The 25033-nt window shown below is 43.8% G+C and overlaps 3 protein-coding genes across 4 annotated transcripts in view; 1 reads left to right on the top strand and 2 right to left on the bottom strand.

Annotated features, from left to right (window-relative positions):
• Nucleotides 1–25033, top strand: part of LOC139533031 (zinc finger protein ZFP2-like) — a 530089-nt gene that overhangs the window by 223354 nt on the left and 281702 nt on the right. The gene's annotated exons all lie outside the window — the stretch shown is intronic.
• Nucleotides 1–25033, bottom strand: part of LOC139533041 (zinc finger protein 271-like) — a 222385-nt gene that overhangs the window by 130821 nt on the left and 66531 nt on the right. The gene's annotated exons all lie outside the window — the stretch shown is intronic.
• Nucleotides 9397–23731, bottom strand: LOC139533042 (zinc finger protein 271-like). Its single transcript, XM_071331237.1, has 3 exons — nt 23518–23731; nt 18552–18800; nt 9397–12549 (listed from the first exon to the last, which is right to left on the bottom strand). The coding sequence occupies exons 1-3, from the start codon at nt 23669–23671 to the stop codon at nt 10973–10975; spliced, it is 1980 nt and encodes a 659-aa protein (XP_071187338.1). The 5' UTR covers nt 23672–23731; the 3' UTR covers nt 9397–10972.

Genomic DNA, 25033 nt, shown 5'->3' with positions numbered 1-25033 from the left:
GGATGAGCGATGGCCGAGCGGCATAGGCAAGATGCAATAGATGGTATAAAATACAGTATATACGTATGAGATGAGTAATGTAGGATATGTAAACATTATTGAAGTGGCATCGTTTAAAGTGACTACTGATCCATTTATTAAAGTGGCAAATGATTTGAGTCTGTATGTAGGCAGCAGTCTCTCTGTGTTAGTGATGGCTGTTTAACAGTCTGATGGCCTTGAGATAGAAGCTGTTTTTCAGTCTCTTGGTCCCAGCTTTGATGCACCTGTAATAACACTTAAGATTTTCTGGGCTAACAATGTAAGAAATAATATATAAAAAAACTAAATACTGCATAGTTTCCTAAGGACTCGAAGTGAGGCGACCATCTCTGTCGGCCCCATCTTAGGAGTCAAAAATGTATTCTGGCAACGGTCAGCATTTCGTAAGTAAGATTGTTCAATCCTTGTCAGAGGCTTTGCAGATTGATTTGAGAACTCATTGTGCCTATCATGCCCAATCTGCTGGTGCGGTCGAAAGGGCAAACCAATCTCTGAAAACTAAATTAGTCCAATTTAATGGTGAAACAAGGCTGACATGGGTGAAAGTGCTTCCATTGGCACTGATGAGTATGAGAGGCAGTTCCCATACAGCCACTGGTCTCTCTCCACACGATGTGCTGACTGGCCATCCTATGCGAATGACAAATGCACATTTCGCAGTATTCTTAAGACTTTTCCCCCGGGTGAAGGCTTCTTTACCAGATCTAGCAGGTGGAACTGAACACTGTTTTAACCCAGGTGATTTTGTGGTGGTGAAGGACTTCAGGAGAAAGAGTTGAAAGGACCCCCGTTGGAGAGGCCAGTACCAAGTTCTTCTGACCACCCCCACCATGGTGAAGGTTACTGAGAGAGATACCTGGATCCACGTGTCGCACTTCAGATGAGTTCCTGATCCAGAAGGCGATGGGCCCTCGCCAGTTCCAGTGGTGCCCTCCTCTGCATTAGCACAGGAGTGCTAATGAGAACAGTAGGTTGTCCCCTTGTGGGAACCTGACAGAGGGTAGAAGGAGCCCTGAGCGATAGGGACCGACGCTGGACTGGAGCAGTGACCCAGAAGCAGATGGTCATCATGGAAAGAGATGATCACAACAATGAGGACAATTAGTTTTTATCGAGAGCAGAAAAGGTTGCTAATCTTACAACTGGACAAAAGAGTGTTGAGTTTGTGGTTTAGGGCCAGTTAAGATAGGAGCAGGTTTACCGCTGGTGGGAGTTCCCATAGGGGTATATCTGTCTATGCAAATGGCCTTACCATTCTTAGTGGCAATGCCACTTAACCCTGACGCCATGACCCTTAACCCTGACGCCCTCCTTTCGGAAAAGCTGACCACGACTCCATTTTGTTGCTTCCAGCCTACAAACAGAAACTAAAACAACAAGCTCCCGCGCTCAGGTCTGTTCAACGCTGGTCCGACCAATCTGATTCCACGCTTCAAGACTGCTTCGATCACGCGGATTGGAATATGTTCCACATTGCGTCCAACAACAACATTGACGAATATGCTGATTCGGTGAGCGAGTTCATTAGAAAGTGCATTGACGATGTCGTACCCACAGCAACGATTAAAACATTCCCAAACCAGAAACCGTGGATTGACGGCAGCATTCGCGTGAAACTGAAAGCGCGAACCACTGCTTTTAACCAGGGCAAGGTGACCGGAAACATGACCGAATACAAACAGTGTAGCTATTCTCTCCGCAAGGCAATCAAACAAGCTAAGTCCCAGTACAGAGACAAAATAGAGTCGCAATTCAACAGCTCAGACACAAGAGGTATGTGGCAGGGTCTACAGTCAATCACGGATTACAAAAAGAAAACCAGCCCCGTCGCGGACCAGGATGTCTTGCTCCCAGACAGGCTAAATAACTATTTTGCTCGCTTTGAGAACAATACAGTGCCACTGACACGGCCCGCTACCAAAACCTGCGGGCTCTCCTTCACTGCAGCCGAGGTGAGTAAAACATTTTAACGTGTTAACCCTCGCAAGGCTGCAGGCCCAGACGGCATTCCCAGCCGCGTCCTCAGAGCATGCGCAGACCAGCTGGCTGGTGTGTTTACGGACATATTCAATCAATCCTTATCCCAGTCTGCTGTTCCCACATGCTTCAAGAGGGCCACCATTGTTCCTGTTCCCAAGAAAGCTAAGGTAACTGAGCTAAACGACTACCGCCCCGTAGCACTCACTTCCGTCATCATGAAGTGCTTTGAGAGACTAGTCAAGGACCATATCACCTCCACCCTACCGGACACCCTAGACCCACTCCAATTTGCTTACCGACCCAATAGGTCCACAGACGACGCAATCGCAACCACACTGCACACTGCCCTAACCCATCTGGACAAGAGGAATACCTATGTGAGAATGCTGTTCATCGACTACAGCTCAGCATTTAACACCATAGTACCCTCCAAACTCCTCATCAAGCTCGAGACCCTGGGTCTCGACCCCGCCCTGTGCAACTGGGTCCTGGACTTCCTGACGGGCCGCCCCCAGGTGGTGAGGGTAGGTAACAACATCTCCACCCCGCTGATCCTCAACACTGGGGCCCCACAAGGGTGCGTTCTGAGCCCTCTCCTGTACTCCCTGTTCACCCACGACTTCGTGGCCATGCACGACTCCAACTCAATCGTCAAGTTTGCGGATGACACTACAGTGGTAGGCTTGATTACCAACAACGACGAGACGGCCTACAGGGAGGAGGTGAGGGCCCTCGGAGTGTGGTGTCAGGAAAATAACCTCACACTCAATGTCAACAAAACAAAGGAGATGATTGTGGACTTCAGGAAACAGCAGAGGGAGCACCCCCCTATCCACATCGACGGGTCAGTAGTGGAGAAGGTGGAAAGTTTTAAGTTCCTCGGTGTACACATTACGGACAAACTGAATTGGTCCACCCACACAGACAGCGTTGTGAAGAAGGCGCAGCAGCGCCTCTTCAACCTCAGGAGGCTGAAGAAATTCGGCTTGTCACCAAAAGCACTCACAAACTTCTACAGATGCACAATCGAGAGCATCCTGTCGGGCTGTATCACCGCCTGGTACGGCAACTGCTCCGCCCACAACCGTAAGGCTCTCCAGAGGGTAGTGAGGTCTGCAGAACGCATCACCGGGGGCAAACTACCTGCCCTCCAGGACACCTACACCACCCGATGTCACAGGAAGGCCATAAAGATCATCAAGGACAACAACCACCCAAGCCACTGCCTGTTCACCCCGCTATCATCCAGAAGGCGAGGTCAGTACAGGTGCATCAAAGCAGGGACCGAGAGACTGAAAAACAGCTTCTATCTCAAGGCCATCAGACTGTAAAACAGCCACCACTAACATTTAGCGGCCGCTGCCAACATACTGACTCAACTCCAGCCACTTTAATAATGGGAATTGATGGAAATTATGTAAAAATGTACCACTAGCCACTTTAAACAATGCCACTTAATATAATGTTTACATACCCTACATTACTCATCTCATATGTATATACTGTACTCTATACCATCTACTGCATCTTGCCTATGCCGTTCTGTACCATCACTCATTCATATATCTTTATGTACATATTCTTTATCCCTTTACACTTGTGTGTATAAGGTAGTAGTTGTGGAATTGTTAGGTTAGATTACTTGTTGGTTATTACTGCATTGTCGGAACTAGAAGCACAAGCATTTCGCTACACTCGCATTAACATCTGCTAACCATGTGTATGTGACAAATAAAATTTGATTTGATCTGATTTGACATTCTCTGCATTGTACAACCACACAGGCCCACCGTCGTTTGCTAGGCCAGATAATACTTTACTCCCACCTATTTCAGTAGCAGGAGTGATGACAGCCCCTTGGTGTATTAGAGGAGAACCGAGGAAATCATTTGGGTGAACTAGAATGTAATTGTACAATGTATTACAATGGATCCAATACCTCTAAGTTAACTGTTAACAATGCCGACACTGGGGAACCTGATAAAGTTAGTTATGGTATTTCAGTCTATAATGTTATTATCCCTTTCAGAGGAGCTCCGAATGGAACCTATTGGTTGTGTGGAAAAATGGCTTACTATAGCATTCAATGGAACTGGGGAGGGACATGTACTGTAGGGTTTGTGGTGACAGCTATAAGAACCGTTCAGAATAATGACAGGGATCTGCAGGCTTTGTTCACAGACTACAGACCTCCTGGAATGAGGAGAGATAAGAGTTCTCTAGCTGACATCACTCACACTCAGGCGCCGGCCTCCAGGTTCTTTGCAGTGGTTTTTCCTGGGTATGAAGTTGCATGTGCGTTAGATCAAATTCCAGACATCTCTAGACACAGAGAGAAAATTGGCAATGCTACTCGAAATGCCCTGGAATAATTAAATGGGGAAATGAAAGAATTGCGTAAGTTAGCCCTGCAAAACAGACTATATTTGGCAGGTCAAGGGTAAAGTAAGCAGGCTTTCACTGTGACTGTATACATACCATTGACTTGCAACAGATTTGTGCCACACATGCTACAAAGTTAGCATTTTAAACAGTAGCCAGATAAACAATATATGCTTAGGACCATAATGAGGGTCAGGGTGTTGAAATGTCCAGTTGATTATGTAAATAGCCTTCTAGAACTCTGGTATTGATGGTCCATTTCAGGGTGAGTTGTTGATATGAATGTTCAGAGTGTAAGAGCTGTGAACTCACCTGTGATGGCCCACATCTACCACAACCTTTCCCTATTGTGTTAGTAAGCACCACAGCATTTTAGGAAGCTGTGCTGTTCAAAATGTGTTCATACACACAGTAACAACGGGAGGGGGTGTGGCATCCACAGGGGAGGACCAGGAGGTTGATCTCTGACTTCTATTTAGGACTGGTACCCCTCTGTGGGCCGGGCTTTTCAGAATATCTCTTGATTCTCTTTTAAACATGCTAGAAACCTGAGGGACAGCCTGGTAGGAGCAGATAAACATGCTAGAAACCTGAGGGACAGTCTGGTAGGAGCAGATAAACATACTAGAAACCTGAGGGACAGTCTGGTAGGAGCAGATAAACATACTAGAAACCTGAGGGACAGTCTGGTAGGAGCAGATAAACATACTACAAACCTGAGGGACAGTCTGGTAGGAGCAGATAAACATGCTAGAAACCTGAGGGACAGTCTGGTAGGAGCAGATAAACATACTAGAAACCTGAGGGACAGTCTGGTAGGAGCAGATAAACATGCTAGAAACCTGAGGGACAGTCTGGTAGGAGCAGATAAACATACTACAAACCTGAGGGACAGTCTGGTAGGAGCAGATAAACATGCTAGAAACCTGAGGGACAGTCTGGTAGGAGCAGATAAACATACAAGAAACCTGAGGGACAGCCTGGTAGGAGCAGATAAACATACTACAAACCTGAGGGACAGTCTGGTAGGAGCAGATAAACATGCTAGAAACCTGAGGGACAGCCTGGTAGGAGCAGATAAACATGGTAGAAACCTGAGGGACAGTCTGGTAGGAGCAGATAAACATGGTAGAAACCTGAGGGACAGCCTGGTAGGAGCAGATAAACATACTAGAAACCTGACGGACAGTCTGGTAGGAGCAGATAAACATGTTAGAAACCTGAGGGACAGCCTGGTAGGAGCAGATAAACATGTTAGAAACCTGAGGGACAGCCTGGTAGGAGCAGATAAACATACTAGAAACCTGAGGGACAGTCTGGTAGGAGCAGATAAACATACTAGAAACCTGAAGGACAGTCTGGTAGGAGCAGATAAACATACTAGAAATGTGAGGGACAGTCTGGTAGGAGCAGATAAACATAGTAGAAACACGAGGGACAGCCTGGTAGGAGCAGATAAACATACTAGAAACCTGAGGGACAGTCTGGAAGGAGCAGATAAACATGTTAGAAACCTGAGGGACAGTCTAGTAGGAGCAGATAAACATACTAGAAACACGAAGGACAGCCTGGTAGGAGCAGATAAACATGTTAGAAACCTGAGGGACAGTCTGGTAGGAGCAGATAAACATACTAGAAACCTGAGGGACAGTCTGGTAGGAGCAGATAAACATACTAGAAACCTGAGGGACAGTCTGGTAGGAACAGATAAACATAGTAGAAACACGAAGGACAGCCTGGTAGGAGCAGATAAACATGTTAGAAACCTGAGGGACAGTCTGGTAGGAGCAGATAAACATACTAGAAACCTGAGGGACAGTCTGGTAGGAGCAGATAAACATACTAGAAACCTGAGGGACAGTCTGGTAGGAACAGATAAACATACTAGAAACCTGAGGGACAGTCTGGTAGGAGCAGATAAACATACTAGAAACCTGAGGGACAGTCTGGTAGGAGCAGATAAACATACTAGAAACCTGAGGGACAGTCTGGTAGGAGCAGATAAACATACTAGAAACCTGAGGGACCGTCTGGTAGGAGCAGATAAACATGTTAGAAACCTGAGGGACAGTCTGGTAGGAGCAGATAAACATACTAGAAACCTGAGGGACAGTCTGGTAGGAGCAGATAAACATACTAGAAACCTGAGGGACAGTCTGGTAGGAGCAGATAAACATACTAGAAACCTGAGGGGCAGTCTGGTAGGAACAGATAAACATGCTAGAAACCTGAGGGACAGTCTGGTAGGAGCAGATAAACATACTAGAAACCTGAGGGGCAGTCTGGTAGGAGCAGATAAACATGCTAGAAACCTGAGGGACAGTCTGGTAGGAGCAGATGAATATGTTCCCCCTCAGCATTTCCTATCCACCCTCTTGTCATTGTGACAACTGTAATGTAATGACCAAGGTGGATTTCTTCCTTCACCCTCATACCGGAAAGAAAATGTATGTCGGGTAGAATTTCCTGTCAAACAACACTTGTGGTATATTTCTTGATGTGCCCATGTGGCTATTATGATGTTGGAACGTTTAAAAGGGAATTAAAAGTTTGTATTACAGAGCACAGGAGCAACATCAGAACTGGTGATGAGAAATCCCCTGTAGCCAGAAACTTTGTGGTCGGACATGATGTGTGTCAACTGAGGTTCCAGGGCTTAGAAGTTGGACAGACACTTAAGAGAGGAGGTGATGGAGAATAATTGTTGTTACAAACAGAGACATATTATATCCATGACTTATAGAGAGACATATTATATCCATGACTTATAGAGAGACATATTATATCCATGACTTACAGAGACATATTATATCCATGACTTACAGAGAGACATATTATATCCATGACTTACAGAGAGACGTATTATATCCATGACTTACAGAGAGAGATATTATATCCATGACTTACAGAGAGACATATTATATCCATGACTTACAGAGAGAGACATATTATATCCATGACTTAGTCTGTCTTACAATGGTTTCAGTAGTCCTACATTGTCAAAAGGAATAGATTGAACCCCTTCTTAGACCTGAATTAGCAGACAGTCTAAATCCAGAATAGTAAACCATTTGTAACAGAATGTCAGTTAGTCCAGCATAAACCTTGAGCTTTCCTTTCAACACCATGGAGTGAATCCTTACCACTGCTACACCTGGCTATCAGCCACCAGAGTTTAGTCGGGTAGCGAAACAGTTAATTCAGCCATATTTAATGCCTTTTAAAAAACATAGCTGATATGGCTGACTTGCTAAAAACAAAAATGGTTTCTACTGACTCCTTGTGGATTTGTGTAAGTCATAAGAACCGCCTAGTTAAATTAAGGTTAAATAACAATAAAATATGTACATGCTAAAATCGCCACTGTAAAGCACATAGGGTGTGTTCACTCCTTATGCCCACCTTCCTTTCTGCATCAGAATTCAGCTTCATGTCTGGGGTGGAACATCTACTTCTGAAAGGACCATGCTTAGATTCATAATGACATCTCAGATTGAACTCTTTGCAAACAGCGACAGTGTCGATGCAAACAAAACACACTGGTTTAGCATTGGAGAAATACGATGAATATATTGTAATAGAACAGGTAGGACTATTAATACAGATATTGGTGATTTTACCACTGTAATCAGATAGAGATTATTATGTTATGGTCATTGAATTGTTTATCCCACTAACCACGTGTTAAATGTGCATTGTAGCCTACACTGTGCAGGACTATGAATTGGGCAGCTATAGGCTATTTGTTAATAGGCTAATTATGTTCTGGCCTGCAGACTAGCTACTAACTCAGCAACAAATTGACTGGAGGCCAAACCTAGTTGTCAACCAAAATTGCAAATTCTAAACTGGGTGGTTCGAGCCCTGAATGCTGATTGGCTGGGTATGACAAAACATTAACTTTTACTGATCTAATTACATTGGTAACCAGTTCAACGAGAAGAACAGCCCTTAGCCGTCGTATATTGGCCATATACCACACCTCCTTGGGCCTCATTGCTTAATTCAATCTCCCCCTTCATCATCAAACAGATAATTAAAACGTGTGGATATAGTGCTAAACTTGAAGGACTCATTGTCTATGTGAATTGTTGTTCCCCACCAGTGCCCTCAGAAGAGGAAACAATGATACAATGTTGTCTAACAACATCTCTCTCAAACAGCACAGCTGTGAGATGTTTCATTGTAGAAGCACTGGTCCTCTTAAATATTGTAATATGCAACCTGGAATTAAAATGTAAGGGCATATCAGATGGTCTGCTCTGTCCAATACAGTCACACCAACCATAGGGTTGGTTGGTATAAGATTGAAATGAGTAAATAATGTACCTGTGAAAACCCTATGAAATAGCTCCCCAATACCATCTGCTGTATATATTTAATGTATTACATGAATGGTGACCACAGCCCTTCCGACAATACATTAAAATAATGTTTTACTGTGATTGTTCCACCCTGCTGCATGTATTCAATGTATTCCATTTCAAATGTGTCTCCCAGTGCAGCTTTACTTCCAGGCTATTATGACACATCTGGCAGTTTCTTCTATGTTCCTAGGCCTCTAGTACAATGAAAACATATTGTTTTTGGTCACTACCATCCCAAGAAAATACCATGCTACTTTTTTCTCTTCATTGTACTACAATCCTACATTTTTGTAAGGGCTGTTCTTCACATCAGAGTGCTGCTGCAGGTTCTCTGCCTCTCTTGACCATGTCGGGCGGGCCGGGCACAACGCACAAAGCTCAAGGCGCGCTCTCTACTTCCCTCTGGTAGTTATTCAGCCTGATAACACATCACTGCCGACAGACACAACCATAAATGTAGCAGCCTGTACACCTAATCATTAGGGATCTGACATGCTGTATTACATGGAAACTGTAGGCTACTAACAACAGCAGCTACATAGTCTAGTTTACTATGGTCCTGTACCTCTGACCAGGGTCAACAAAGTGATAATGTTGTGTATTGTATATACAGTAATACACTTCAAACAGTTTATTTCATTTAATTATACACATGAGGAAAAAGTGGTTTCCCAGCACGAATTCATGTACAAACATTATTTTCATTACATTCTTGTCATTTAGCAGATGTTCTTATCCAGAGAGACTTACAGGACAAATAAGGGTTAATTGCCTTGCTCAAGGGCACAATGACAGATTATTCACCTAGTTGGCTCAGGATTCAAACCAGCAACCTTTATGTTACTGGCCCAACATTCTTAACCGTTAGGCTGCCTGCCACCAGATCAATAAACACAAGTAGTTGATTCATAGCTTGTTTAGTAATATAAAATAATCCACCCAAACTAATGCCTAACAACAGATCATCACACTATCTTTATCTGATATACACGGAGTGTACAAAACATGAGAAACAGTTTCCTAATATTGAGTGTGTTCCACAGGGATGCTGGCCCATGTTGACTCCAATGCTTCCTACAACTGTGTCAAGTTGGCTGGGAGTGGATCTCTACTCTGAATAGCTCCTTCCATCTCCTCCCACAGATGCACAATTGGATTGAGATCTGGTGACTCGGCAGGCCACTGCAGTAAGCTGAATTCCCTGTCATGGTTCCCATGGAACCATTCCTGGACAAGCCTTGTGGCATAATCCTGCTGAAAACATACATTTGCAGCTGGATACATTGCTGCCATAAAGGGATGCACCTGATTGGCAATGATGTTTAGACATCCTGTGGCATTAAAACGTTGCTCCACTTTTATCAAGGGGCCCAATGTGTGCCATGAAAACACACCCTACACCATCACCACCACCCTGCAATGCTGACACACGGCATGGGTGCATGCACTCATGGTTCTCCATACCCTAGTCTTCCCATCAGCATGACACAGCAGGAACTGGGATTATCTAGACCAGCGGTTCCTAAAATGTTTATAGTCCCGTAACCCTTCAAACATTCAACCTCCAGCTGCGTCCCCCCTCTAGCACCAGGGTCTGCGCACTCTCAAATATTGTTAGCCTGTCACACAGGCTTGAGTTTGTCACTTCCCACAAGCCTGGTTGTGACAAAGAGCTCTTATAGGACAAGGGCACAAATAACAATAATCAATTTTGCTCTTTATTTAGCCATCTTACATATAAAACCTTACTTGCTCATTGAAAATTGTGAATAACTCACAATTTAATGAGAAGGGTGTGCTTGAAAGGATGCACATAACTCTGCAATGTTGGATTGTATTGGAGAGAGTCGGTCTTAAATCCTTTTCCACACACAGTCTGTGCCTGTATTTAGTTTGTATACTAGTGAGGGCCACGAATCCACCCTCACATAGGTACGTGGTTGCAAAGGGCATCAGTGTCTTAACAGCGCGATTTGACAAGGCAGGATACTCTGAGCGCAGCCCAATCCAGAAATCTGTCAGTAGCTTCTGATTAAATTCAATTTTCACAGAACCGCTTGTTGCAATTTTGATGAGGCTCTCTTGTTCAGATATCGGTAAGTGGACTGGAGGCAGGGCATGAAAGAGGTAACGAATGACCGATGACCGTTTAGCTCAGTTGATGATTTAAAACATTTTCCACAGTCAGAGCAGGAGTAAGGCTACTGTCCATTATGTATACCTTGGTGTCTTTTTAACTGGCCCATTTGAGAGAAACTCTTCCTACAGTCAGAGCAAGAGTAAGGCTTCTCTCCTGTATGTATACGTTCATGTTGTTTTAGGTGGCCCGATTGAGAGAAACTCGCCCCACAGTCAGAGCAGAAGTAAGGCTTCTCTCCTGTGTGTGTTCTCTGGTGAACTTTTAGCTCAGATGATTGTGTGAAGCATTTTCCACAGTCAGAGCAGGAGTAAGGCTTCTCTCCTGTGTGTATAAGTTCATGTTGTTTTAGGTGGCTCGATTGAGAGAAACTCGCCCTACAGTCAGAGCAGGAGTAAGGCTTCTCTCCTGTGTGTGTTCTCCGGTGAACTTTTAGAACAGTTGATGTTATGAAGCATTTTCCACAGTCAGAGCAAAAGTAAGGCTTCTCTCCTCTGTGTATACGTTCATGTTGTTTTAGGTAGCTCGAGAGGGAGAAACTCTTTCTACAGTCAGAGCAGGAGTAAGGCTTCTCTCCTTTATGTATACCTTGGTGACGTTTTAAGTAGCCCAGTTGAGAGAAGCTCTTCCTACAGTCAGAGCAGGAGTAAGGCTTCTCTCCTTTATGTATAGCTTGGTGACTTTTTAAGTTGACCAGTTGAGAGAAATTCGCCCCACAGTCAGAGCAGGAGTAAGGCTTCTCTCCTGTGTGTATACGTTCATGTTGTTTTAGGTGATGCAGTTGAGAGAAACTCTTTCCACAGTCAGAGCAGGAGTAAGGCTTCTCTCCTGTGTGTGTTCTCTGATGAACTTTTAGCTGACCTGATGCTGTGAAGCATTTTCCACAGTCAGAGCAGGAGTAAGGCTTCTCTCCTGTGTGTGTTCTCTGATGAACTTTTAGCTCAGATGATGTTGTGAAGCCTTTTCCACAGTCAGAGCAAGAGTAAGGCTTCTCTCCTGTGTGTGTTCTCTGGTGAACTTTTAGCTCAGATGATGTTGTGAAGCCTTTTCCACAGTCAGAGCAGAAGTAAGGCCTTTCTCCAGTGTGTGTTCTCCGGTGAACTTTTAGAACAATTGATGTTATGAAGCATTTTCCACAGTCAGAGCAAAAGTAAGGCTTCTCTCCTCTGTGTATACGTTCATGTTGTTTTAGGTAGCTCGAGAGGGAGAAACTCTTTCTACAGTCAGAGCAGGAGTAAGGCTTCTCTCCTTTATGTATACCTTGATGACGTTTTAAGTGGCCCAGTTGAGAGAAATTCGCCCCACAGTCAGAGCAGGAGTAAGGCTTCTCTCCTGTGTGTATACGTTCATGTTGTTTTAGGTGACGCAGTTGAGAGAAACTCTTTCCACAGTCAGAGCAGGAGTAAGGCTTCTCTCCTTTGTGTGTTCTCTGATGAACTTTTAGCGGAGCTGGTGTTGTGAATCTCTTCCCACAGTCAGTGCAGGAATACAGAGTCTCTCCTGTATGTATTTTTTGGTGTTTTTTTAGCTTTGATATAACTGGAAAAATCTCCTCACAATGTGGGCAGTGGTGAGACCTCTTAGCTCTGTGATCTTCCTGCTGTTGCTCTCTGGATGTAGAGAATGTCTCAACATCATCTCCTGTGTGAACATCAGAAGAACCAGTCAGTTGGTGTAATATACAGTACCAGTCAGAAGTTGACACACCTACTCATTCAAGGGTTTTTCTTCATTTTTACTATTTTCTACATTGAATAATAATAGTGAAACATCAAAACTATGGTATTACACATATGGAATCATGTAGTAACCCCACCCCCAAAAAGTGTTAAATCAAAATAGCTTGTATTTTAGATTGTTCAAAGTATTCACCCCTTGCCTTGACAGCTTGGCACAGTCTTGGCACTCTATCAACCAGCTTCACCAGGAATGCCTTTCCAACAGTCTTGAAGTTCACACATATGCTGAGCAAGCTGCTTTTCCTTCACTCTGCAATCCAACTCATCCTAAACCATCTCAATTGGGTTACGGTCTGGTGATTGTGGAGGCCAGGTCATCTGATACAGCACTCCATCACTCTCCTTCTTGGTCAAATAGCCCTTACACAGCCTGGAGGTGTGTTGGGTCATCTTGTTGAAAAACAAATGAGTCCCACTAAGCCCAAACCAGCTGGAATGGCGTATCGCTGCAGAATGCTGTGGTAGCCATGCTGGTTACATGTGCCTTGAATTATAAGTAAATCAGACAGTGTCACCAGCAAAGCATCCCCACAAAGTCACACCTCCTCCATGCTCCACGGTAGGAAATACACATGCGGAGATCATCCAGTCACCTACTCTGCGTCTCACAAAGACACGGCGGTTAAAAGCAAAAATCTGAAATTTGGACTCATCCGACCACAGGACAGATTTCCACAGGTCTAATTTCCATTGCTCGTGTTTCTTAGCCCAAGCAAGTCTCTTCTTATTGGTGTGTTTTAGTAGTGGTTTCTTTGCATCAATCCGACCATGAAGGCCCGAGTCACACAGTCTCCTCTGAACAGTTGATGCGTCTGTTACTTGAACTCTGAAGCATTTATTTGGCCTGCAATTTCTGAGGCTGGTAACTCTAATGAACTTATCCCCTGCAGCAGAGGTAACTCTGGGTCTTCCATTCCTGTGGCGATCCTCACGAAAGCCAGTTTCATCATAGCGCTTGATGGTTTTGCGACTGCACTTGAAGAAACTGTCAAAGTTATTGAAATGTTCCATTGACTGAGCTTCAGGTCTTAAAGTAATGATGGAATGTTGTTTCTCTTTGCTTATTTGAGCTGTTCTTGCCATAATATGAACTTGTTTTTTTAACAAATAGGGCTCTCTTCTGTATACCACCCCTACCTTGTCACAACACAACTGTTTGGCTCAAACCCATTAAGGAAAGATATTTCCCAAATTAACTTTTACGACGGCACTCCTGTTAGTTGAAATGCATTCTGGGTGACTACCGTATGAAGCTGGTTTAGAGAATGCCAAGAGTTTGCAAAGCTGTCAAGGCAAAGGGTGGCTACTTTGAAGAATCTCAAATATATTGATTTGTTTAACACTTATTTGGTTACTACACGATTCCATATATGTTGTTTCATAGTTTTGATGTCTTCACTATTATTCTACAATGCAGAAAGAAAAACCCTTGAATGAGTAGGTGTGTCCAAACTTTTGACTGGTACTGTACATATCAAATGTATTTTACGAAGCCCTTTTTACATCAGCAGTTGTCAAAGTGCTTTACAGAGATCCAGCCTAAAACCATAAAAGAGCAAGCAATGCAGATGTAGAAGCACAGTGGTTATGACAAACTTCCTAGAAAGCAGGAACCTAGGAATAAACTTAGAGGAACCAGGTCCTCTTCTGGCTGTACCGGGTGACATACACTACATTTAAAAAAAGGTCACTTATAAATGTCCTTGTTTTGAAAAATTAAAAAAATAAAAAAATAAAAAAAGTAAAATAAAATATCAAATTGATCCGAAATAGTGTCGACATTGTTAATGTTGTAAATGACTATCGTGGCTGGAAATGGCTGATTTTTTATGGAATATCTACATAGGCGTACAGAGCGCCATTACCAGCAACCATCACTCGTGTGTTCCAATGGCAAGTTGTGTTAGCTAATCCAAGTTTATCATTTAAAAAAGGCTAATTGATCATTACAAAACCATTTTTTCAAATGATACACTTGGATTAGCTAACACAACATTACATTGGAACACAGGAGTGATGGTTGCTGATTATGGGCCTCGGTACACCTACAGTGGGGAGAACAAGTATTTGATACACTGCCGATTTTGCAGGTTTTCCTACTTACAAAGCATGTAGAGGTCTGTAATTTTTATCATAGGTACACTTCAACTGTGAGAGACGGAATCTAAAACAAAAATCCAGAAAATCATATTGTATGATTTTTAAATAATTAATTTGCATTTTATTGCATGACATAAGTATTTGATCACCTACCAACCAGTAAGAATTCCGGCTCTCACAGACCTGTTAGTTTTTCTTTAAGAAGCCCTCCTGTTCTCCACTCATTACCTGTATTAACTGCACCTGTTTGAACTCGTTACCTGTATAAAAGACACCTGTCCACACACAATCAAACAGATTCCAACCTCTCCACAATGGCCAAGACCAGAGAGCTGTGTAAGGACATCAGGGATAAAATTGTAGACCTGCACAAGGCTGGGATGGGCTACAGGACAATAGGCAAGCAGCTTGGTGAGAAGGAAACAACTGTTGGCGCAATTATTAGAAAATGGAAGAAGTTCAAGATGACGGTCAATCACCCTCGGTCTGGGGCTCCATGCAAGATTTCACCTCGTGGGGCATCAATGATCATGAGGAAGGTGAGGGATCAGCCCAGAACTACACGGCAGGACCTGGTCAATGACCTGAAGAGAGCTGGGACCACAGTCTCAAAGAAAACCATTAGTAACACACTACGCCGTCATGGATTAAAATCCTGCAGCGCACGCAAGGTCCCCCTGCTTAAGCCAGTGCATGTCCAGGCCTGTCTGAAGTTTGCCAATGACCATATGGATGATCCAGAGGAGGAATGGGAGAAGGTCATGTGGTCTGATGAGACAAAAATAGAGCTTTTTGGTCTAACTCCACTCGCCGTGTTTGGAGGAAGAAGAAGTATGAGTACAACCCCAAGAACACCATCCCAACCGTGAAGCATGGAGGTGGAAACATCATTCTTTGGGGATGCTTTTCTGCAAAGGGGACAGGACGACTGCACCGTATTGAGGGGAGGATGGATGGGGCCATGTATCGCGAGATCTTGGCCAACAACCTCCTTCCCTCAGTAAGAGCATTGAAGATGGGTCGTGGCTGGGTCTTCCAGCATGACAACGACACGAAGCACACAGCCATGGCAACTAAGGAGTGGCTCCGTAAGAAGCATCTCAAGGTCCTGGAGTGGCCTAGCCAGTCTCCAGACCTGAACCCAATAGAAAATCTTTGGAGGGAGCTGAAAGTCCGTATTGCCCAGCGACAGCCCCGAAACCTGAAGGATCTGGAGAAGATCTGTAGGGAGGAGTGGGCCAAAATCCCTGCTGCAGTGTGTGCAAACCTAGTCAAGAACTACAGGAATTGTATGATCTCTGTAATTGCAAACAAAGGTTTCTGTACCAAATATTAAGTTCTGCTTTTCTGATGTATCAAATACTTATGTCATGCAATAAAATGCAAATTAATTACTTAAAAATCATACAATGTGATTTTCTGGATTTTTGTTTTAGATTCCGTCTCTCATAGTTGAAGTGTACCTATGATAATAATTACAGACCTCTACATGCTTTGTAAGTAGGAAAACCTGCAAAATCGGCAGTGTATCAAATACTTGTTCTCCCCACTGTATGTAGATATTCAATATAAAAATAAATATATATTTTTTTAAAGCAGTTTCCAGCCTCAATAGTCATTTGCAACATTAACAATGTCTACACTGTTTTTCTGATCAATTTTATATTTTATTTGACAGAAAAGTGCTTTTCTTTCAAAACAAGGACATTTCAATGTGACCCCAAACTTTTGAACGGTAGTGTATGTATTCATATCAGTAGGCTGGTAGTGTATGTATTCATGTCAGTAGGCTGTACAATAAAAAAGGGGAATAAAACAGTCTTGAAGGAGTTCCCACATATGCTGAGCACTTGTTGGCTGCTTTTCCCTCACTCATAGAACTTTTAAAAACACTAGCAGTTTGTCTACTTCACTTCTTTAAATCTGTTACCACTTGGCAACCCCTACCCCAGTCAACAGCCCTGCACCCCCCACAGCAACTTTCCCAAGCCTCCCCCATTTCTCCTTCACGTAAATCCAGATAGCTGATGTTCTGAAAGAGCTGCAAAATCTTGACCCCTACGATTCATCCGGGCTAGACAATCTAGACCATCCCTTTCTAAAATTATCCACCGCAATTGTTGAAACCTCTATTACTAGCCTGTTCAACCTCTTTCATATCGTCTGAGATCCCCAAAGATTGGAAAGCTGCCGCAGTCATCCCCCTCTTCAAAGGGGGAGACACTCTAGACCCAAACTATTACAGACCTATATCTATCCTACCTTGCCTTTCTAAGGTCTTTGAAAGCCAAGTTAACAAACAGATCACCGACCATTTCGAATGCCACCGTACCTTCTCCACTATGCAATCTGGTTTCCGAGCTGGTCATGGGTGCACCTCAGCCACGCTGAGGGGGGTGCCACAGGGTTCAATTCTCGGGACGACTCTTTTCTCTGTATAAATCAATGATGTCGCTCTTGCTGCTGGTGATTCTCTGATCCACCTCTATGCAGACAACACCATTCTGTATACCTCTGGCCCTTCTTTGGACACTGTGTTAACTAACCTCCAGACGAGCTTCAATGCCATACAACTCTCCTTCCGTGGCCTCCAACTGCTCTTAAATGCAAGTAAAACTAAATGCATGCTCTTCAACCGATCGCTGACGGTTCTGACTTAGAATATGTTGACAATTACAAATACCTAGGTGTCTGGTTAGACTGTAAACTCTCCTTCCAGACTCACATTAAACATCCCCATTCCAAAATTAAATCTAGAATCGACTTCCTATTTCACAACAAAGCATCCTTCACTCATGCTGCCAAACATACCCTCGTAAAACTGACTATCCTATTGATCCTTGACTTCGGCAATGTCATTTACAAAATAGCCTCCAACACTCTACTCAACAAATTGGATGCAGTCTATCACAGTGCCATCCATTTTGTCACCAAAGCCCCATATACTACCCACCACTGCGACCTGTATGCTCTCGTTGGCTGGCCATCGCTTCATATTCGTCGCCAAACCCACTGGCTCCAGGTCATCTATAAGTCTTTGCTAGGTAAAGCCCCGCCTTCTCAGCTCACTGGTCACCATAGCAGCACCCACACATAGCACACGCTCCAGCAGGTATATTTCACTGGTCACCACCAAAGCCAATTCCTCCTTTGGCAGAAGAGAACTGGAAGGAAAAGCAGCCAATGACTGGAACGAATTGCAAAAATCACTGAAGCTGGAGACATATCTCCCTCAATAACTTTAAGCATCAGCTGTCAGAGCAGCTCACCATCCAAGTACATCATCCACAAACGGTTATTCATTTTTTTGCTCCTTTGCACCCCAGTATCTCTACTTGCACATTCATCTTCTGCACATCTATCACTCCAGTGTTTAATTGCTAAATTGTAATTACTTCGCCACTACAGCCTATTTATTGCCTTACCTCATTTGCACACACTGCATATAGATTTTTCTATTGTGTTATTGACTGTATGTTTGTTTATCCCATGTGTCACTGTGTTGTTGTTTGTGTCGCACTGCTTTGCTTTATCTTGGCCAGGTCGCAGTTGTAAATGAGAACTTGTTCTCAACTGGCCTACCTGGTTAAATAAAGGTGAAATAAAAAATAAATAAAATACTCGAGAACTCCAGATAGCCCAGTGAATAAAACAAATGCTGACAATACTGGTGTCAAACCATACAAGCCTCAGTAGCATGAAATAACATCTACTTTCTCATTGAAACAGTTCTACACCAACTTTTCATACACAGTGGGAAGTTGAAATGAACAACAAACTTAGTTAGATAGAACCTGCTCTTACCATGAGAAACAGATTTCCCAATCTTCTCCTCCTCTTCTTCATCTTTCATGTTGACATTCAGCTTCAGTGTTTGACTGCAGTCTTCCAGCTTCACTGATGCCATCTCTGGATCCTGCAGTGCAAACTGGGCTCCACTGTCACAATCAGCACCCAGTGACTGTAGGTTTCTACTCAGTGTGGAAGGAGAGTGGCAGGCTGGGTTTGTCCCCACTGTTGATGTTAACGGCCTCAGACTTAATCTGAGTCGGCCTGTAGTAATAAAGCAAAAAAGACACACAGTTCAGGCACTTTATTCCCTTGAAATATATTATATTTCTTGTTCAATTATCTAATTCAGTGCTTGACTTGGACTGAAATAGGTGCCTGTGCTCATTTTGGGTGCCGGTAACGTATATATTTATTGAGTTAATATTCTATAAGAGGAACATGATCTCAAGCAGTAGAAATGTAAGTACTCTGCTCCGGTGAGCTCCTGTCCAAATCAAGCACTGATCTCATTTCAGTAGATCAGGTAGCTCAGCATTGACAACAAATACAGGACTAACATCAGGACAAAGATCGAATCGTACTACACCGGCTCCAACGCTCGTCGGATGTGGCAGGGTTTGCAAACTATTACAGACTACAAAAGGGAAGCACAGCCGAGAGCTGCCCAGTGACACGAGCCTACCAGACGAGCTAAATAACTTCTATGCTCGCTTTGAGGCAAGGAACACTGAAACATGCATGAGAGCATCAGCTGTTCCAGACGACTGTGTGATCATGCTCTCCGCAGCCGATGTGAGTAAGACCTTTAAACAGGTCAACATTCACAAGGCCACTGGGCCAGACGGATTACCAGGACGTGTACTCCAAGCATGCGCTGACCAACTGGCAAGTGTCTTGACTGACATTTTCAACCTCTCCCTGTCTGAGTCTGTAATACCAACATGTTTCAAGCAGACCACCATAGTCCCTGTGCCCAAGAACACTAAGGTAACCTGCCTAAATGACTACCGACCCGTAGCAGTCACGAAAGAGCTGCTTCATGTGCTTGGCCCTCCTATGTTGAACATAATAAACGGCTCTCTATCCACCGGATGTGTACCAAACTCACTAAAAGTGGCAGTAATAAAGCCTCTCTTGAAAAAGCCAAACCTTGACCCGGAAAATATAAAAAACTATCGGCCTATATCGAATCTTCCATTCCTCTCAAAAAAATTTGAAAAAGCTGTTGCGCAGCAACTCACTGCCTTCCTGAAGACAAACCATGTATACGAAATGCTTCAGTCTGGTTTTAGACCCCATCATAGCACTGAGACTGCACTTGTGAAGGTGGTAAATGACCTTTTAATGGCGTCAGACCGAGGCTCTGCATCTGTCCTCGTGCTACTAGACCTTAGTGCTGCCTTTGACACCATCGATCACCACATTCTTTTGGAGAGACTGGAAACCCAAATTGGTCTACACGGACAAGTTCTGGCCTGGTTTAGATCTTATCTGTCGGAAAGATATCAGTTTGTCTCTGTGAATGGTTTGTCCTCTGACAAATCAACTGTACATTTCGGTGTTCCTCAAGGTTCCGTTTTAGGACCACTATTGTTTTCACTATATATATTTTACCTCTTGGGGATGTTATTCGAAAACATAATGTTAACTTTCACTGCTATGCGGATGACACACAGCTGTACATTTCAATGAAACATGGTGAAGCCCCAAAATTGCCCTCGCTAGAAGCCTGTGTTTCAGACATAAGGAAGTGGATGGCTGAAAACTTTCTACTTTTAAACTCGGACAAAACAGAGATGCTTGTTCTAGGTCCCAAGAAACAAAGAGATCTTCTGTTAAATCTGACAATTAATCTTGATGGTTGTAAAGTCGTCTCAAATAAAACTGTGAAGGACCTCGGCGTTACTCTTGACCCTGATCTCTCTTTTGACGAACATATCAAGACTGTTTCAAGGACAGCTTTTTTCCATCTATGTAACATTGCAAAAATCTGAAATTTTCTGTCCAAAAATGACGCAGAAAAATTAATCCATGCATTTGTTACTTCTAGGTTAGACTACTGCAATGCTTTACTTTCCGGCTACCCGGATAAAGCACTAAATAAACTTCAGTTAGTGCTAAATACGGCTGCTAGAATCCTGACTAGAACCAAGAAATTTGATCATATTACTCCAGTGCTAGCTTCCCTACACTGGCTTCCTGTTAAGGCAAGGGCTGATTTCAAGGTTTTACTGTTAACCTATAAAGCGTTACATGGGCTTGCTCCTACCTATCTTTCCGAGTTGGTCCTGCCGTACATACCTACACGTACGCTACGGTCACAAGACGCAGGCCTCCTAATTGTCCCTAGAATTTCTAAGCAAACAGCTGGAGGCAGGGCTTTCTCCTATAGATCTCCATTTTTATGGAATGGTCTGCCTACCCATGTGAGAGACGCAGACTCGGTCTCAACCTTTAAGTCTTTACTGAAGACTTATCTCTTCAGTAGGTCATATGATTGAGTGTAGTCTGGCCCAGGAGTGTGAAGGTGAACGGAAAGGCTCTGGAGCAACGAACCGCCCTTGCTGTCTCTGCCTGGCCGGTTCCCCTCTCTCCAATGGGATTCTCTGCCTCTAACCCTATTACAGGGGCTGAGTCACTGGCTTACTGGTGCTCTTTCATGCCGTCCCTAGGAGGGGTGCGTCACTTGAGTGGGTTGAGTTACTGACGTGATCTTCCTGTCTGGGTTGGCGCCCCCCCTTGGTTTGTGCTGGAGATCTTTGTGGGCTATACTCGGCCTTGTCTCAGGATTGTAAGTTGGTGGTTGAAGATTTCCCTCTAGTGGTGCGGGGGCTGTGCTTTGGCAAAGTGGGTGGGGTTATATCCTTCCTGTTTGGCCCTGTCCGAGGGTTTCTTCGTATGGGGCCACAGTGTCTCCTGACCCCTCCTGTCTCAGCCTCCAGTATTTATGCTGCAGTAGTTTGTGTCGGGGGGCTAGGGTCAGTTGGTTGTATCTGGAGTACTTCTCCTGTCTTATCCAGTGTCCTGTGTGAATTTAAGTATGCTCTCTCTAATTCTCTCCTTCTCTCTTTCTTTCTCTCTCTCGGAGGACCTGAGTCCTAGGACCATACGTCAGGACTACCGGGCATGATGACTCCTTGCTGTCCCCAGTCCACCTGGCCTTGCTGCTGTTCCAGTTTCAACTGTTCTGCCTGCGGTTATGGAACCCCTACCTGTCCCAGACCTGCTGTTTTCAACTCTTAATGATCGGCTATGAAAAGCCAACTGACATTTATTCCTGATTATTATTTGACCATGTTGGTCATTTATGAACATTTTGAACATCTTGGCCATGTTCTGTTATAATCTCCACCCGGCACAGCCAGAAGAGGACTGGCCACCCCTCATAGCCTGGTTCCTCTCTAGGTTTCTTCCTAGGTTTTGGTCTTTCTAGGGAGTTTTTCCTAGCCACCGTGCTTCTACACCTGCATTGCTTGCTGTTTGGGGTTTTAGGCTGGGTTTCTGTACAGCACTTCAAGATATTAGCTGATGTACGAAGGGCTATATAAAATAAACTTGATTTGTAGCAGTGAAATGCTTCGAAAGGCTGGTCATGGCTCACAACAGCATTATCCCAGAAACCCTAGACCCACTCCAATTTGCATACTGCACCAAAAGATCCACAGATGATGCAATCTTTATTCCACTCCACACTGCCCTTTCTCACCTGGACAAAAGGAACACCTACGTGAGAATGCTATTCATTGACTACAGCTCAGCGTTCAACACCATAGTGCCCTCAAAGCGCATCACTAAGCTAAGGACCCTGGGACTAAACACCTCCCTCTGCAAATGGACCCTGGACTTCCTGACAGGCCGCCCCCAAGTGGCAAGGGTAGGTAACAACACATCCACTATACTGATCCTCAACGCGGGGGCCCCTCCGGGGTGTGTACCCAGTCCCCTCCTGTACTCACTGTTCACTCATGACTGTACGGCCAGGCACGACTCCAATACCACCATTAAGTTTGCTGATGACACAACAGTGGTGGGCCTGATCACCGACAATGATGAGAAAGCTTATAGGGAAGAGGTCAGAGACCTGACTGTGTGGTGCAAGGAAGACTCCTGAACAGCTAATCAAATGGCTACCCAGACTATTTGCATTTGCCCCCCCACCACCACCCACTGGTGCTACTACTTTTATCTATGCATAGCCTCTTTAATAACTCTACCTACATGTACATAATTATCTCGACACCGGTGCCCCCCGCACATTGACTCTGTTCAGGTACCCCCTGTATATTGCCCGCTATTGTTATTTAGTGCTGCTCTTTAATTATCCTTCTCTCTTACTTTAAGGTATTTTCTTAAAACTGCACTGTTGGTTAAGGCCTTGTAAGTAAGCATTTCACTTTAAGGTCTATACATGGTGTAATCGACGCATGTGACAAATAAATTGTGATTTGAAAACATTCATTAATTCACATTAGACACAAAGGACACAACGTAAGAGCACTTTATAGTAGATTTCCTAAATTCACATAAAATTACTCAAAAACCATGTAGTACATTACAATGTCACTGTTTGTTTAGGCAGCACTGTTACTATTTTCCTTAACAACCGCGTCTTCATTGTATTTTTTCAATCAAAAAACAATTGTATTTCCCGTTCACACTACAGTAACAGACCGAGCGGGCGCCGCCATTTTACCAGCTCGTCAATTTTACACAAAACCAATAACATGCAACAAAGAAATCTCAAATAAATGGATTCTTTATGAAATTACCTTGAGAAAAATATGTACATCCACTCAGACAAACCCAAAGTCTCTAGCTATGTGACTTGTAAAATAGTTTACCACGTTCTTCACTCGGTTTGACACAGAAATTACACATCAAACCTTTACCAAACGTGATAATACCTAATGGATTTGTTACCTAGCATGGAATGACATGTTCTTTCGATATTGTAAAGTTTAAACGCGCTATTACATACCTGTAGTAGTAAATTGAAACGGACACAAACAAAGGTTATCTTCTTGACTGCTCCGTTCTGGCGCTTTCTTTATTCTGAAGAATGGTGCACGCCTGCCGGGAACTTCCTGTTCCCCCACTACCACAGTGCAACCTTCCGTGCATTCCGGGATCATTGGGATGGCCCGATCCCATGCCACGAGAAGGCGGTAGTTGCTACTACTGCTGCCGTCGCCGCCTCCTCAGTGGTGTAAACTAAAGTACAAAGGTAAACAACATTTAAGAGATGACAAAAGCCGTTTTCTTTATAAAATAAATTAATGTTTATTTATAACACATGCTGAGAGCAAATGCACCTCTAACTAAATGTAACTCCAAAGGAACTGTAATTTAAGGGATAGTTCAATCAAATTACAAATGTCCACCTTGGTTTCTTCACCCTGTATACAATCCCAATAATGTGCACGTCAGCAGTGAAGTTCTGAAGATGGAGGACTTTCAGTACAGCAGTGTTCCCCAACCCTGGTCCCAAAGGGGTGTACATGTATGTTTTTGCACTACCACTCTCATACCTTATTCAATTCAAAGGCTTGAGTTGTTTAGTTGAATCCAGTGTGTGAGTGTTAGGGCAAAAACAAAAAAGCACTCCCCTTTGGGTCCCCTGGGCCAGGATTAGGGTACACTGCAGTACACAGCAAAACAGTCTGATGATGCAATTGTCATTTGTCATTTTCATATCATTATTATCATCATCATCATCATGACACTTTTTGCTTTGTACTGAAAGTTCTTGAAAACGTGATTGCAGTGTACTAATGAACAAAATACATTTTTGGGGGGTGAAACATGCCTTTCATAGAGCCTACCACTCCATTAAAGGAGTAGTTCACTATTTTACAACTTGAAGTCCTGTATGTAAGATCAAATCAAATGTATTTATAAAGCCCTTCTTACATCAGCTGATGCCACAAAGTGCTGTACAGAAACCCAGCCTAAAACCCCAAACAGCACGCAATGCAGGTGTAGAAGCACGGTGGCTAGGAAAAACTCCCTAGAAAGGCCAAAACCTAGGAAGAAACCTAGAGAGGAACCAGGCTATGAGGGGTAGCCAGTCCTCTTCTGGCTGCGCCGGGTGGAGATTATAACAGAACATGACCAAGATGTTCAAATGTTCATAAATGACCAACATGGTCAAATATTAATAATCACAGTAGTTGTCGAGGGTGCAAATGGTCAGCACCTCAGGAGTAAATGTCAGAAGGCTTTTCATAGCCGATCATTGAGAGTATCTCTACCGCTCCTGCTGTCTCTAGAGAGTTGAAAACAGCAGGTCTGGGACAGGTAGCACATCCGGTGAACAGGTCAGGGTACCAAAGGCGCAGGCAGAACAGTTGAAACTGGAGCAGCAGCACGGCCAGGTGAATTGGGGACAGCAAGGAGTCATCATGCCAGGTAGTCCTGAGGCATGGTCCTATGGCTCAGGTCCTCTGAGAGAGAGAAAGAAAGAAAGAGAGAATTAAAGAGAGCATACTTAAATT

The sequence above is a fragment of the Salvelinus alpinus genome, chromosome 10, assembly GCF_045679555.1.
Source record: "Salvelinus alpinus chromosome 10, SLU_Salpinus.1, whole genome shotgun sequence".
Taxonomy (NCBI): Eukaryota; Metazoa; Chordata; class Actinopteri; order Salmoniformes; family Salmonidae; genus Salvelinus; species Salvelinus alpinus.
Note: the sequence above shows the minus strand (reverse complement) of the source record. Positions and strands in the feature narration are given on the sequence as shown.

Bases quoted from the DNA above. Each gene is read 5' to 3' on its own strand.
- LOC139533042 (XM_071331237.1), bottom strand. From the start codon at position 23,671: ATGATCCCGGAATGCACGGAAGGTTGCACTGTGGTAGTGGGGGAACAG. The intron at 18,801-23,517 runs GTATGTAATAGC...TTATTACTACAG, and splicing joins GTTTCAATTTACTACTACAG to GCCGACTCAGATTAAGTCTG. The intron at 12,550-18,551 runs GTAAGAGCAGGT...ATGTTCACACAG, and splicing joins TGGGAAATCTGTTTCTCATG to GAGATGATGTTGAGACATTC.